This window comes from Pan troglodytes, chromosome 4 (assembly GCF_028858775.2).
Source record: "Pan troglodytes isolate AG18354 chromosome 4, NHGRI_mPanTro3-v2.0_pri, whole genome shotgun sequence".
Classification (NCBI taxonomy): Eukaryota; Metazoa; Chordata; class Mammalia; order Primates; family Hominidae; genus Pan; species Pan troglodytes.
In genome coordinates, this window is record NC_072402.2 from 135457193 (window position 1) to 135470734 (window position 13542).

The 13542-nt window shown below is 42.5% G+C and overlaps 1 protein-coding gene across 11 annotated transcripts in view; it reads right to left on the reverse strand.

Moving 5' to 3' along the window:
* Window positions 1-13542, reverse strand: part of KLHL3 (kelch like family member 3) — a 270492-nt gene that overhangs the window by 107836 nt on the left and 149114 nt on the right. For 3 of the 11 annotated variants that reach the window (XM_024356915.3, XM_527022.8, XM_063810717.1), the window contains exon 1: window positions 8539-9101. The exons of 4 other annotated variants lie outside the window; for them this stretch is intronic. In XM_024356915.3, the coding sequence (XP_024212683.2) occupies window positions 8539-8552 (14 nt within the window). In that variant the 5' untranslated portion in view covers window positions 8553-9101. Of the gene's footprint in view, window positions 1-8538; window positions 9102-13542 lie in introns of those variants that run through there. 4 more of the 11 variants (XM_063810718.1, XM_063810715.1, XM_063810716.1 and 1 more) reach the window with 4 other exon arrangements.

Sequence of the window (13542 nt, forward strand, 5' to 3'; positions counted from 1 at the left end):
GTTCCCCACCCTCCCTTAAGCCTGCTACTCTTTCTGTATTCTCTATCTCAGAGGCATAACCAACCACCCAATCACCTATCCAAGCCAAAAACTGGGGTGTTATCCTTGATATCTTCCTCCCTCTCTCTCTCACTCCTCACATACAGCCATAAATCGAATCAATCCTATGTCCATTAATATCCCTGCACCCCATTTCCTTCTCACTTTCGCTACCATTACAACCCCATTCCAGGTCATCATTGTCTCTTGCCAGGATTATTATAATAACCTCCTCCCAGACTCCAGAGGGACTTTTCCAAAATGTCAATGTGTTCCAGGCATGTTCTACATGAAGCCTCACTGATTCCTCACTGCATTCAGAATAAATCTCAGGGACCTAGCCTGGCCCTTAATCCCATCGTTGCCCTGAAGACTTCTTATTACCGTAATACTAAAATACTTGCAATAGCCAAAATACACTAGGCTCTCTGCCTTGTGAAGTTTTGTCTCACTAGAAAACTGTTGTATCTTATTCCCTACTCATTCTCCCCTGTGTCTAGCTAGTTCCTACCAGCCTTCAAGCCTCTTCCCTGAAGCCTTCCCTCTCATTCTCCACTACTCACTAGATTAGTTAAAATCTAGTGGGAAACTAGGTTAGTTTCCCCTCTTCTGTATTCCCACAGTACTGTGCTTCCTTCTGTATTGTATTCTAATTACCTCTTACTTATCTGTCTGCCCCACACAGTGTGTGCTGGTAAATGTTTAACAGTTGATTGGGAGGAAAGGAGCCCTGATTTGTAACATTTGCCAATTTCCAGACTGTAAATACTCCCACCATGGCAGATTTTAAGCTACCAACATGATGCCACCAAACATGAGATTTGGGAAGAGATGTGTAACAGCACACCATCATATCACTGTATAGTATTTCTACACCAAGACACAATAGACATAACCTCAAAGCCCTAGAAGATTACAGTAAAAAATAATTAGAAAGTGATGAGTTTGGGGTATTTATTACATTCATTTTTAATATAATTTATAAGTTACATAATTTGTTAATAATGGCTATATTTAATAACTGGCTCCGAAAATTCCTGAAAATTTAACAAACAGCTTTTGCAAGTGGGTGAGTGCTGACTCCAGCACACTGCTGCCCCCTCTAGATTGTGAGCTCTCCATGAGAACCAAGACAGTTATCTTAGTTGCCTCTGAATTCTTAGCTTCTGTCACATGACAGGTGCTCAATGAATGATTACTGAGTAAATTAATAGGTAGATAATAGTAAATTAATAGGTAATAGGTTTAACTACTGACCACTGTAGCTTTCCTCACTCCCCTTCATTAAAATACTGATGGCTTTGTCCCCCTCAACTTTCTCTCCATGACCCCTCCACCTCACGTTCAGAGAGGAGTACTTTCTTAGGCAGCCCAGTCCCCTGCATTGATGACACAGAATCAGGAGGATGGGAGTGAGAGAAAGCCAGCAACAACTAGAGAAGAGGGAAGAAAGTGAGATGGGTTACTGCTTACTGTGTCAGTTCTTAGACTCTTTCTATTGCTGAGGAAAATGGAGGCAGTGAATGGAAAGGAAAGGATACTAAAAAACATGCTAGAAAGGCAGGGGATAGAAGAGTCTCCAAGCAGGCTGATTGTGCAGCAATGTTTGGGGGAATCCAACAAATGAGGAGCTCCAAGTGATGAGAACTCACGGACACAAAGAAGGGAACAACAGACACTAGGGCCTACTTGAGGATGGAGGGTGGGTGGAGGAAGAGGAGCAGAAAAAATAACTATTGGCTACCTGGGTGATGACAGGTACTAATCTGTACAACAAACCTCTGTGACACAAGTTTACCTATATAACAAACCAGCACGTGTACCCCTGAACCTAAAATAAAAGTTAAAAAAAAAGAAAAGAAAAAACAAATGAGGAGTTCCAGAACATCTTGGGTGTGCGAGAATGTAGAGGGAAGGAAAGTGGAGTCTGAGAAATGCTGTTAAAGGTTATGATCTGTTTCACCTCTAAAGGTCTCCAAAAGATGCAAATAAAATTCAGAAGTCATGAGCCGATACTGGCCACATACAAGAGGCCCAAGCACATTATGTTCAAGCTAGAGATGAGATGGAATAAAGAGGCAAAACCACTCAATGAAGGCAAAACAACTGTGAGCCAGGGCAAGGCTGTGCTGAATGCATTAAAAACTCTCAACAAAGAAAGTGTCATTTAGAAAGGAATAACCAAAAACTAAGAATCAGACAGAGAAGAAAGCCCTCGGTCCAACCCATCACACTCTGTCTAGGAAAGTGATTTAATCATCAGATATCGTCAGCTGGTTCAGCCTCAGGTCAGATCCTCATGGTGGAGTTTGAAGTCTGTAAATACTCCAATGCCATAACTCAGTCCCTAGTTTACTCTGCAGCCTTTTGACCAGTTTGGCCTCCCCCGTGGTTGTCCTTCAGAGAGGTAGAATGTGGCTGCAGGCCCTCAGGAATATCTTGCCAGTAATATTTTACTGCAAATCAATAAACTGATGACATGTTGACTATTGTACTTTAGGTTCTCATGAGGTCATTGGCATGACTCTGCTTCTCCAACTCTGGACAGCAATGGGACCCTATATAGATAGGATTTCTGAGCCCCTGGCACTCTGGTCAAACTGCAGATCTAGTAAGTATCCCAATCCTAAAGTTCAAGACCAAAATGATCAAACTTAGATTTCTACTTCTGGATTAATGAAGAACCTGACTCTTGAAGATGTCCGGCCAGCAGGATTCAGGACTTGGTGGTGCAGTCCTGCTATCACAAAGTACCATTTACACACAGGTTACCAGAGAGCCCCATACTCTTCATCCTCTTTCAGCAGTGCCACCTCAGTTCATAGAATTAGGCTGAATCGCTATAATAGCCCACATGGACACGTAGAACACATGCATTAGTAAGGTACAGATCGAGTTAACATTTCCTGAAAGTTGAGGGTATGTTAAAGCACCTTACCTCCATTATCTCATTTTATCTTCAGAACAACCCTAGGAAGTAGGTAGCATTATCTCTTAAGGTACAGACATAAAGTCTGCCCAAAAGTCCCACATAACTAGTAAGTGCAGAACTGGCACTGAAACCCAGTTCTATCTGACTCCAAGGCCTGGGCTCTTAATAACAATGTCCACTGACTCGGGATAATGTCCATAGCCCATCAGGCCAAGTGAGGCACAACCCTTCATGTCCCACTCTCTGACGTTCTTCCTTGTGCGACCAAACCAGGCCAAATGAAAAAAGACCAAATCTCCTAGGACCTGTGATATAGCACTACTTCACTTCTGATTATGGGAAATTACAGTGTGTACTGGAGTCAGTGTTATTAATTGTATTGAACTTGGAGTTTCCACACTGGGGCCTTCACACAAGCCAATCGTGATTCACCAAAGATGACCAACAGCTGCTGTCATTCTTGTAACATGCTCCTTCATAAACAAGCTCAAGAACAGGTATGTTACTAATCACATTCCTAAAACCCCAAGTCACAAACTGCTTTCTTTAAAACTCAAGGGGAAAACTCTTAAGTGGGCTGTGTAAAAATGTAAAACATTTTACACAGACAGATAGAATTAGACAAGAAGAGAGAAAGACTAAAAGAAAACATGCTCCTCATTATGTGGCATTTTGGAAGCCAAGCTTATGTTTGGTTTGAATAGGAGAGCTGAGCCCTTGCATGTGTGTGGTTTTGATAGTGGCTATGATATACTTTCATAAGTGAAAATGAAAAGTCCAGGAAAGTTGTGCTAAGACTCTGAAAATCCTCATAAATGATAAAAAGTTAGATCTCTGACCTGAGAGGCATTGAACTTAATTAACAGAAAAAAAAATCTACCAACACATGTTCAAGCTATTTTTTACATGGTTTATTAGTGCTCTATTCCGTTTAACCTAGTTTGAACATTCATCCAGAAATTGAAAAAAAAAATAGGTCAGTTTGATGATGGCAAATTTCATCAAATAAAGCACTTGCTTTAGGAAAACTTACACAAAAATTATCTTGTCCAGATCTGTTTTACCAGTTCAAAACTTAGCAAGCAAAATCCTAAAAATCCAAATCTGGGTGCAGGGATATCAAGAGGTTTCTTTCCCTGACTTTGTTTTTGCAGTTGAAAACCTTACTTTGTCAAAAAGTATTTCCAAAATGGAAAAATTTGGTTTCAATTATCATGGTTGAAATGCGTGCACATCTGCTTCAGGCAGCAATGATGCCCAAAACTTTTTACAGAATTTTCTATCCCTGACTTCTAAGGTTGGGAGAGGACTAAGTGACTTGCCGCTGGGAACAGAAAAAAGGCTAGGTTGCTCAACACTTGCTCTTCCCTGGGTCTTGCCAGCATTCAACCTGACATTACAAAACTCAACATTTAAAGTGTACTGGCTTTCTAAGTCTTGTCTCCTCAGAAAATATTCTCTATCTGTCGTTCCTGGATCAAGGGTAAATAGATGAGCTCCTTTTGCTCAGAAGTTCCCTGAGGTCCAAAAACAGACTCTCCTTCATAAAAACCAGCCATTAAGAACCATCCTCTGAGGACACCTCACACAAAATCACAGCATAGTGCCCGGTACATGGTGCCCCTCTCAAGCAGGGGCATCTCTGTGCTTCTGATGAAGAAAATAATCACAATTTTAAGAAAAATAGACAATTAACTTCCCCTTTTTATGATGCTTCTTCCAAAGTTGTGGTGCTCTGTAACTCTTGCAGATCTGCCACAGTCTGGGCCTGAATGTTTTTTATTGTGGTAAAATAGATGTAACATAAAATGTATAATTTTAACCATTTTTAAGTACAGTCATACTGTTGTACAACCATCACCACCACCCATCTCCAGAATTATTTCATCTTCCCAAACTGAAACTCTCTATCCATCAAACAATAACTTCCCCACTCCTCCCTCCCTCCAGCTCCTGGTAACCATTTTACTTTCTGTCTCTATGAATCTGACTAACCATTTATTTTGAAATTTTATTTTAAGCTATCCACAAGGCTGATTTCCAGAACTGAAATAAAATCCCAATTGCAAGGGCAACTGCCATTTCTGATATCTATCTTCTCTACATTCACACTCACACAGAAACAATTTATCATTGTAATAGCTAACAGCCAGAGACCCTTTCCCTTTGCAAAACAGAAGACAAAATCACCTTCCTCTGACTGTTCAAGCCACAGTGATTCTCCCATGGAGGGAACTGGGGAAGACTTAGCATCATAAGGTCCAGGAGAGACCTGGAAATCTAGAAAGATACAGCAAAGGCTAGTGCAAATTCACAAGTTCTTCTTAAGAGATTTTGGCCTGAACAAACATGCATCCAGCCCATGGTTCCAACCACTGAGGCAACTAGATGCCACAGGTTGTCTATAAAAAGAAAGATTAAGGTAGATCTTGGTGAAACTTAAAAGAACAAATGCCAAGCCCTATGGGGTAACTTACTATAAGGAGATAGTTTTAGATAAGAAGCAAGATGACGGCCTGATAAGCTCCCTCATTTCCTCACGGAAATGGTTCTACATAATCTGCTTTGGATGATAAAAAGAGAGAGGTCCTAAAATATGCCTTGGTTAGTAACCCAGCAGCAAAGTATAGGGTACAACATAGCAATAGGTGGATACCAATGATAATAGCAACTACCATCTACTGAGTACTCACTCTGTGCCTAAAAAACTTTACTAGGTACCTTACACATATTGTACCATTTAATCTTCACAACAGCTCTATGAAGTGTAAGTACTGTTATTATTCCCTTTACACAGAAGAGAAAAATTAGTTCTGAAAAAAATGTGACACACTCAAGGTCACACTGTTTGTAAAGCAGATTCACCGCTAGGTCTATGTTACTCCAAAGCCCATGCTTTTAATTAATAGCCTTTCAAGGTAGAAAGTATTTTCATACCCTCATGGCAAAGAAAAAAAAAATTGTTCATTAGCAATCCCTTGGTTGAAATTTTGTAATGCTTAAAAACAGCCCCGATTAAGATTCAGCAGGTTAAGTGTGGAATGAGCACCAGACTCAGGATCCCTCCAGTCTCTGGAGGTTGGACATGTGATCCTAGGCGAGTCACTCAGCTTCTCTGGACCTCAATTTCCCAGGGAACTTGTAAAACAAGGCTACTTCCCTCTGTTCTCCCCCTACCTCAAAGCATTCCTTGAAGTCAGTTACCCGTGCTAAGATAATAAGGCTGATATCCAAAGATGAGGCTATTGGCCAAAGGCTTCAGTCTCTTCTTTCACCAACTTTCTTTTTAGTTATCAGAGCCTCACACAAAAGTTATTAGTTAATCAGCTAATAACTATTCAGCACCTGCTATTTGTGTACCCATGCAGTAGTCAATGGGGGTATTTAGAAGTACAAGGCACCAGCCTTGCCCTTGAGGACCTGTCTCCAAGTTTGGGGACTGCTAAGATATATGAAATAAAAGCACTGAAAGATCTGGTGGGCCTATTACTCAGTGTCCAACTATGAGATACAAACCAGAGGTATTAGAATTCCGAAGAACATCAGCCAGGACTAGAAAAGCTGAGTTTCCAAGATAAAGTAGAATTTTAGAATAACTTTGATAGATAGATAACTTTTGCAAAATTGGAAGGGAAAGACATCCAGCAAAAGAAACTCTGGGAGCTAAGGATATGAGGCTAGATGGAGTAATGTATAGGATGGGTGATCATGAAAGAGATCAACAGAATTCTCAGTAGGTATATGAGTGAGCAGTGGAAATGGGAACAGGAGTTAGAGTTCAGAAGCCTTGAACACGTGGCATGGTAAGCTGGACTTGGAGCAGGAACAAAAGGTATGACCTGGGTGACCTGGTGAACATTGGAAGCTGCTCGGTTTGGATTTCTTGTCTACCATCTGCCTTCAGCAGAGGAAAAGTACAAGAACATGTGCAACCTGGTGTTCTAAAGCCATAGACATCAGCCATCCCAGCTGAGAGGCCCCAGGACAGGGGCAAGGACTCACTATATTTCTGAACACAGAACTGGGAACACAGTGCCCAAAACTGTTTGATCCGCTGCTGGTAGTCTCACACTGACCTCTCAACCCCAGTTACACCACAGGTCAAGCAAATAGGCATGGCCCAGAATCTCTAAACCTTCATCGCATCAACCCCATTCTCTGCCACCTACCAGATCAATGGGACACTGTTTTGGGGACCAAAGACACTGCTCACCTCTGCCCCACACTTAGGAAATAGGCCTTCATATTCTGCTGCTCAGCAGGCCTCACAGAGTTCAACACTAAACTCCTGTTGCAAAGAGCACCCAGAAAGAGAATGCACCAGCAGCACAGTCAGTCCCAGGCTCTTCCTGTGGGAGTCATCAAGAAACACAGTTCCCAGGGCCTCTACAGACAAAAGAATGACACCCAACCATCATGCTAGTTCTAATAGGGTCTAGAGATGTTTAATGGCATCACTGTGCCCCGTGAGACACAGAAGTCACAACAACTCATGAAAAGGAAAGTGTTCATTGAGATACTCTCTAGTGTTGACTTAGTTGAGCCTATTATTGTTAACCAGATGGTTACTGTCTGCATCAAACTGGCAACCTGGAGCAGCAGGCTTCCCCTCAGTAGTGCACTGCCATGGCCGGACCCCTCCCTGCAGTCTTCTCTCCTCAGATAAAATGGCAAGCCTCGTACTCTACCAGCTGCAGACCAAAGAATGAAGAGGTTGGCACTCAAGAGATATTTTACTTCATAGACAGAGGAATGTCACCTCTGCACTGCGCTGAGCACCTTCACAATGAAAGATTCAGATCTTCAGATAACAATTTAAAAATTTAGATGTGTGTGCCTGCCAGGATCTAACTGCCTCGCTAGTTAGATCCAGCTCAACAAAAGTACTTAAAATCTTTTCTGCTGGTTCCTATTTCAAAAGAAATCCCTGATGGAGGAAGCACAGACCTTCCAGTATCACTCATAAACTTTTCAATACAAATATGAAACTCAGTTCAGAGCAAGTATCATCTGACTGGGTTTCTCTCCTTCATCCCTGAATGTGTGTGTATACAGGCATACACGGCGTGCACGCGCGCACACACACAGCCATCAGCATGGCATGCTTGCTGAAGATTCAAGCACTCCTGCATGAAAATGCAACTACACTATGTCAGGTCAGCCCCACTATGACATCAAAAACCCCCCACCAAAGAAAAAACACCCCGGGAAAGGAGCCAGGAAAGGGAAACGCCTCCTTGAAACAGCCTGAGAAAGGCAATCTGATTCAGCCTGTGCTGAAACTATTCCCGAACACCAGCCAGGAAGTCCCTTCTTTCAGGGTGCTCCGCTGCCTAGCAAACCCAGACCTGCCTTTGCGGAAGCCAGATCTCTGGAGATTCAAGCCCTGGAACGGGTGATTTGGAAAGCGGCTTTCCTGCTCTTGTTCTGGCGCCCTTTAAGATCCATCAGTGGCCAGGTCTTCCAACTCTGCCTAGCCAATGCAAACACAAAAGCTGGTGGCTGCACCGCAAGCACACATTTACTTACATACACACACAACACAGCACACACTTATACATACATACCTTTCACCCTCCATTGTGTGAGGCCCAGCCAGGGTGGTAGCTGCTGAACTGTGTATGCACTCGGGGATCCTAGTTCTGTTCTTGATTCTCCCAGCAGACCAGTGGGAAATCTGATCAGCAACAGTGATTCAGCATGGCTGCAAGTGAAGCCTCCTCCCTTCTCAATCCTCCTTCCTCTGACTTACTCGCAGCAGCTTCTACCGCAAAAGCAGCAGCAACAGAAAATGTCTTACCCAGAGCTCCCTGCAGCCCTTTCAGCTGCTAAAAGCAGCAACCCACTTGCTCCCCCTCCCCCGCAGGCTTGCTGCTCCTTGGTCTCCTAGGAACGGCGGCAGCTCCAGCGACCCAGGTGCACTGCCACCTTTCCAGCTGCCTCTGCATCTGCCCAGGCATCCCCAGCCCAGGCGATTAGCCCGCCCCTGGGGCTCCTGCCTCCTCTGTCTAGGCTGTAAAGAATCAGGCAGTTGTCACTAGCCCGAGAAATACTGGCCCCTACACCCTCCCCTGCTCCCATAGGCTGTGAGTCTGTCAGCCTGGCCAGATTGCTGGAATGAGGAGGCCCCTCTGTGGCCTGCAGTGGAGTTTATCATCCACCTGGGGAAATTCACTTGTAGGTCACAGTTTATGTTCCAAATCCTCCTCCCAAATTCTGTGGTAGCTCTGAGTGTCTGATAGATGGGGAGAAGTTAAGGGAAAAGCACCTGACAGAAGTGAGAAAAACACAGAGAGAAATTAAGAGAATACAGAGAGAAATTGGAAAACTAGTCAAAAAAGAGAGGTAGTACAAATAGGTGAAACTGAAACAAACCCTATTTTACTGCAAGAGGCCAAAGACTACTGCAGTAAAGCTATCACATTGAATACTAAAATATCTTAGCACAATCCTAAAATATCTTCCTAAAATCTGTCATATTGGAATTTAACTTAAGCAGTGGCTCCAACTAGTAAGTCTCCCACTGAACCCCCATATCCAGCCAAAGATCTTTCACATACTGTAATCTCCAGCTGCTGAGCTTCAATTTAGACTAATTTAACTCTCCCTGCCTGAAATGCCTTCTCCAATCCCAGTCCTTTAGTCTTTCTGGGAGGCCAGTCAAATCCCATGTCTTCATAAAACCTTCCCTAATCACACCAATGACAGTCAATCACCACCAAAATACACAAACTATACTTTCCTGTATCGTCATCTCACACCTAATATACAGTCTTGGCTAATTCATTATTTATAAATCTTCTTTCCCAAACTAAAACATAATCTTGTGGAAGGCATGAGGCCAGTCTGTATATCCTAGCCACAGAGGCTTAGAGGTAACTGGGACAATTAGCTGCAAAAAGTGGTGCAGAAGCTACCCTAATGCCTCAGAAAAAAATCAGCTATGAGCATCTCTCTTCTGGGACACCTCATGGCACCCCTGGGCTTTTCCGAATCCGCACCAGCACTCACTGGGTGAGTGACTTTCCTGAGTAGTGTTCTCCACACTCTGGACCTCATGCTCAGCTACTCATTCACAATATAGGGTCAGACCAGACAATCTTTAGAGTCCCTTTCAGCTCCAAGATCACAGGATTCTAAAAATGTTTTAAATGGTCCGTTTTTCTTCTCAGAGTAATCCGTGTGATTGTTTAAGAAGAAATACTAGGCTCCAATGTGTTGTAGGGGGCTTCAAGGAGGATAACATGATGTAGGTGAAAGTACGAAGAGACGCTCAGTAAATCTATCATCCTTATCATTTTAACCTGTTAAATTTCTTCACTACTACAAAGCCCTAAAACCACAGAAGGAAGAGAGGAACACTGAGGTGACAGAAAGTAAAAGTAACTAAAACTTTATATAGCCTCCTGAACTCAAACTGGCTACAGGGTTATTCTCAAAGATTACCTCCCCTGGCACCTCAGTGTTCTCTTAGACAAGGCCATTACTCACACTCGCTCTTTCTCAAGTGAGAAGAGGCCTGGATAATTTCATTTACACCCCACAGGGCTGTATCTTCACTTCTTCCTTTCACAACAATACCCCTCATATCTTGTTCCCTCTATGTCCCTTCCTCCTCTAATCAGCCTTGTGGCCCTGCTCCAGATATTTCCTCTTGAGGCCAATCACAGGGACCACAAAAAGCTGAACATCACAAATAAGGAAACTGAATCTCGGAATCCGTGCCAGAGTTCAGACATCCACCAGGAACACAACTGGGTGATTCATAAAAGGGACATAAGAAAGAGATGACTCCTCCTTTGCACATACCCACGTTTACATATTCGCCATACAGGAAGGTGTGGAAATGCCACATCTAACAAACCAGACAAAGAAAAAAGATCAGAAAAGGAAATATGTAAGGGTTGTACGTATTCAAGTTTCAAAATATAACTATTAAGAGCCAGTATAAAACCCTGCTAAATTTCCCTGCAAAACCATATGACTACACCTTCATACTTTATTCACCACTCACGATTCACAGGAGGTAGACAGAATAGAGAACACTCAGAAGAGGCCATTTAGAAAAGAAAGGTCATCTTAAGCAAAAAGAACAAAACTGGAGGCACCACATTAACTGACTTCAAACTATACTACAAGGCTACAGTAACCAAAACAGTATGGTATTGGTACAAAAACAGACACATAGACCAATGGAACAGAAAAGAGAACCCAGAAATAAAGCTGTTCACCTACAACCAACTGATTTTCGACAAAGTCAACAAAAATAAGCAATGGGGAAAGGACTTCAATAAATGATGCTGGGATAACTGGCTATCCATATGCAGAAGAAACTGGACCCTATCACCATATATAAAAATTAACTCAGTCAGGCACAGTGGCTCATACCTGTAATCCCAACACTTTGGGAGGCCAAGGCGGGCAGATCACCTGAGGTCAAGAGTTTGAGACCAGCCTGGCCAACCTGGTAAAACCCCATCTTTACTAAAAATACTACAATTAGCCAGGTGTGGTGGCATGTGCCTGTAGTCTCAGCTACTTGGGAGCCCGAGGCAGGAGGATCACTTGAACCCGGGAGGCAGAGGTTATAGTGAGCCAAGACTGCACCACTGCACTCCAGCCTGGGTGACAGAGCAAGACTCTGTCTCAAAAAATAAAATAAAATAAACCCAAGATGGAGTAAACAATTAAATGTAAGACCTAAAACTATTTTAAAAAAGAAAAAAACCTAGGAAATACCCTTCTAGCAATGCAGCAAAAGCAAAAATTGACAAGTAAGACCTAATTAAACTAAAGAGCTTCGTATAGCAAAAGAAACTATCAACAGAGTAAACAGACAATGTACGGAATAGGAGAAAATATTCATAAACTGCATCTGACAAAGGTCTAATATGCAGAATCTATAAGGAATTTAATTCAACAAGCAAAAAACATGTAAACCCATTTTTAAAAGTGGGCAATGGACATGAACAGACGTTTCTCAAAAGAAGACATACAAACAGCCAACAAACATGAAAAAATGCTCATCGTCACTACTCACCAGAGAAATGCAAATCAAAACCACAATGAGATACCATCTCACACCAGTCAAAATGACCATTATTAAAAAGTCTAAAAATAACAGATGTTGTCAAGGCTGTGGAGGAAAGGGAATGCTTATACACTGCTGGTGAATGTAAATTAGTTCAGCTACTATGGAAGGCAGTCTGGAGATTTCTCAAAGAACTAAAAATAGAACCACCATTCGACCCAGCAATCCCATTACTAGGTATATGCTCAAAAGAAAATAAACCATCCTGCCAAAAAGGCACACGCACTTGTATGTTCATCGCAGCACTATTCAAAATAGGAAAGACAAAAAATCAAGTTAGGTGCCCATCAATGGTGGACTGAATAAAGAATGTGTGGTATATATATACCATGGAATACTACACAGTCATAAAAGAAGAACAAAATTATGTCCTTTGTGGCAACATGAAAGCAGCGAGAGGCCATTATCCTATGTGAATTAGTGCAGAAACAGAAAACCAAATGTCACACATCCTCAGTTATAAGTGGGAGCTAAACATTGGGTACATATGGACATGAAGATGGGAACAATAGATACTGGGGACTACTAGAGGATGGAGGGAGGGAAAAGGGGTTATATGATTTGGATGTTGGTAGCCTCCAAATCTCATGCTGGAATGTAATCCTCAGTGTTAGAGTTGGAGATAGGGCCTAGTGGGAGGTGCTTGGGTCATAGGGGCAGATCACTCATAATAGTTTCACACTGTCCCCATAATAAAGAGTTTTCGCTCTGAGTTCACTCGAGATCTGGTTGTTTAAAAGTGTGTGGCACCTTCCTCCTCACTCTCTTGCCTCTGCTCTCATCATGTGATATACTAGCTCCCCCTTTGCCTTCCACCATAATTGTAAGCTTCCTGAGGCCTCCCCGGAAGCAGATGCCAGCACGCTTCCTGTACAGCCTGCAGAGCCATGAGGCAATTAAACCTCTTTTCTTTATAAATTACCAAGCCTCAGGTATTTCTTTATAACAACACAATAACCACCTAATACAAGGAGCAAGCCTAAAAAGGTAGTTGAAAAGCTACCTATTGGGTACCATGCTCATTACCTAGGTGACAGGATCATTCATACCCCAAACCTCAGCATCATGCAAGATACCCATGTAACAAACCTGTACATGTACCCCTCGATCTAAAATTAAAGATGAAATTTAGGAAAAAAAAAAAAAAGGAAGAAAGGTTATCTAGCAAAACCAGGGGCAGAGCTGAGTCAAGAAGCAAAGTCTCCAGACTCCCGGCACAAAGTTCCTACCCCCAATATTTTCCAGTTTCAGAAACACATTTTACATTTTCCACCTTATTATCCAAATGTTCTCTGGACCACAGTCTGAACCTGTTTGCTCTATGCTAATTTTCCTGACTGGACTTCAGATTAAGGACAGTTGCTGTTGGAGTCCTGCAGTAGAGGAGAGTCAAAATAATCAATGTGGTATCTGTCTGGAGAAAAAGGTCCCATCCTCAGATTGCTCAGCAATAATAGTGTCTTAGTCCAGCAGGCCCCAA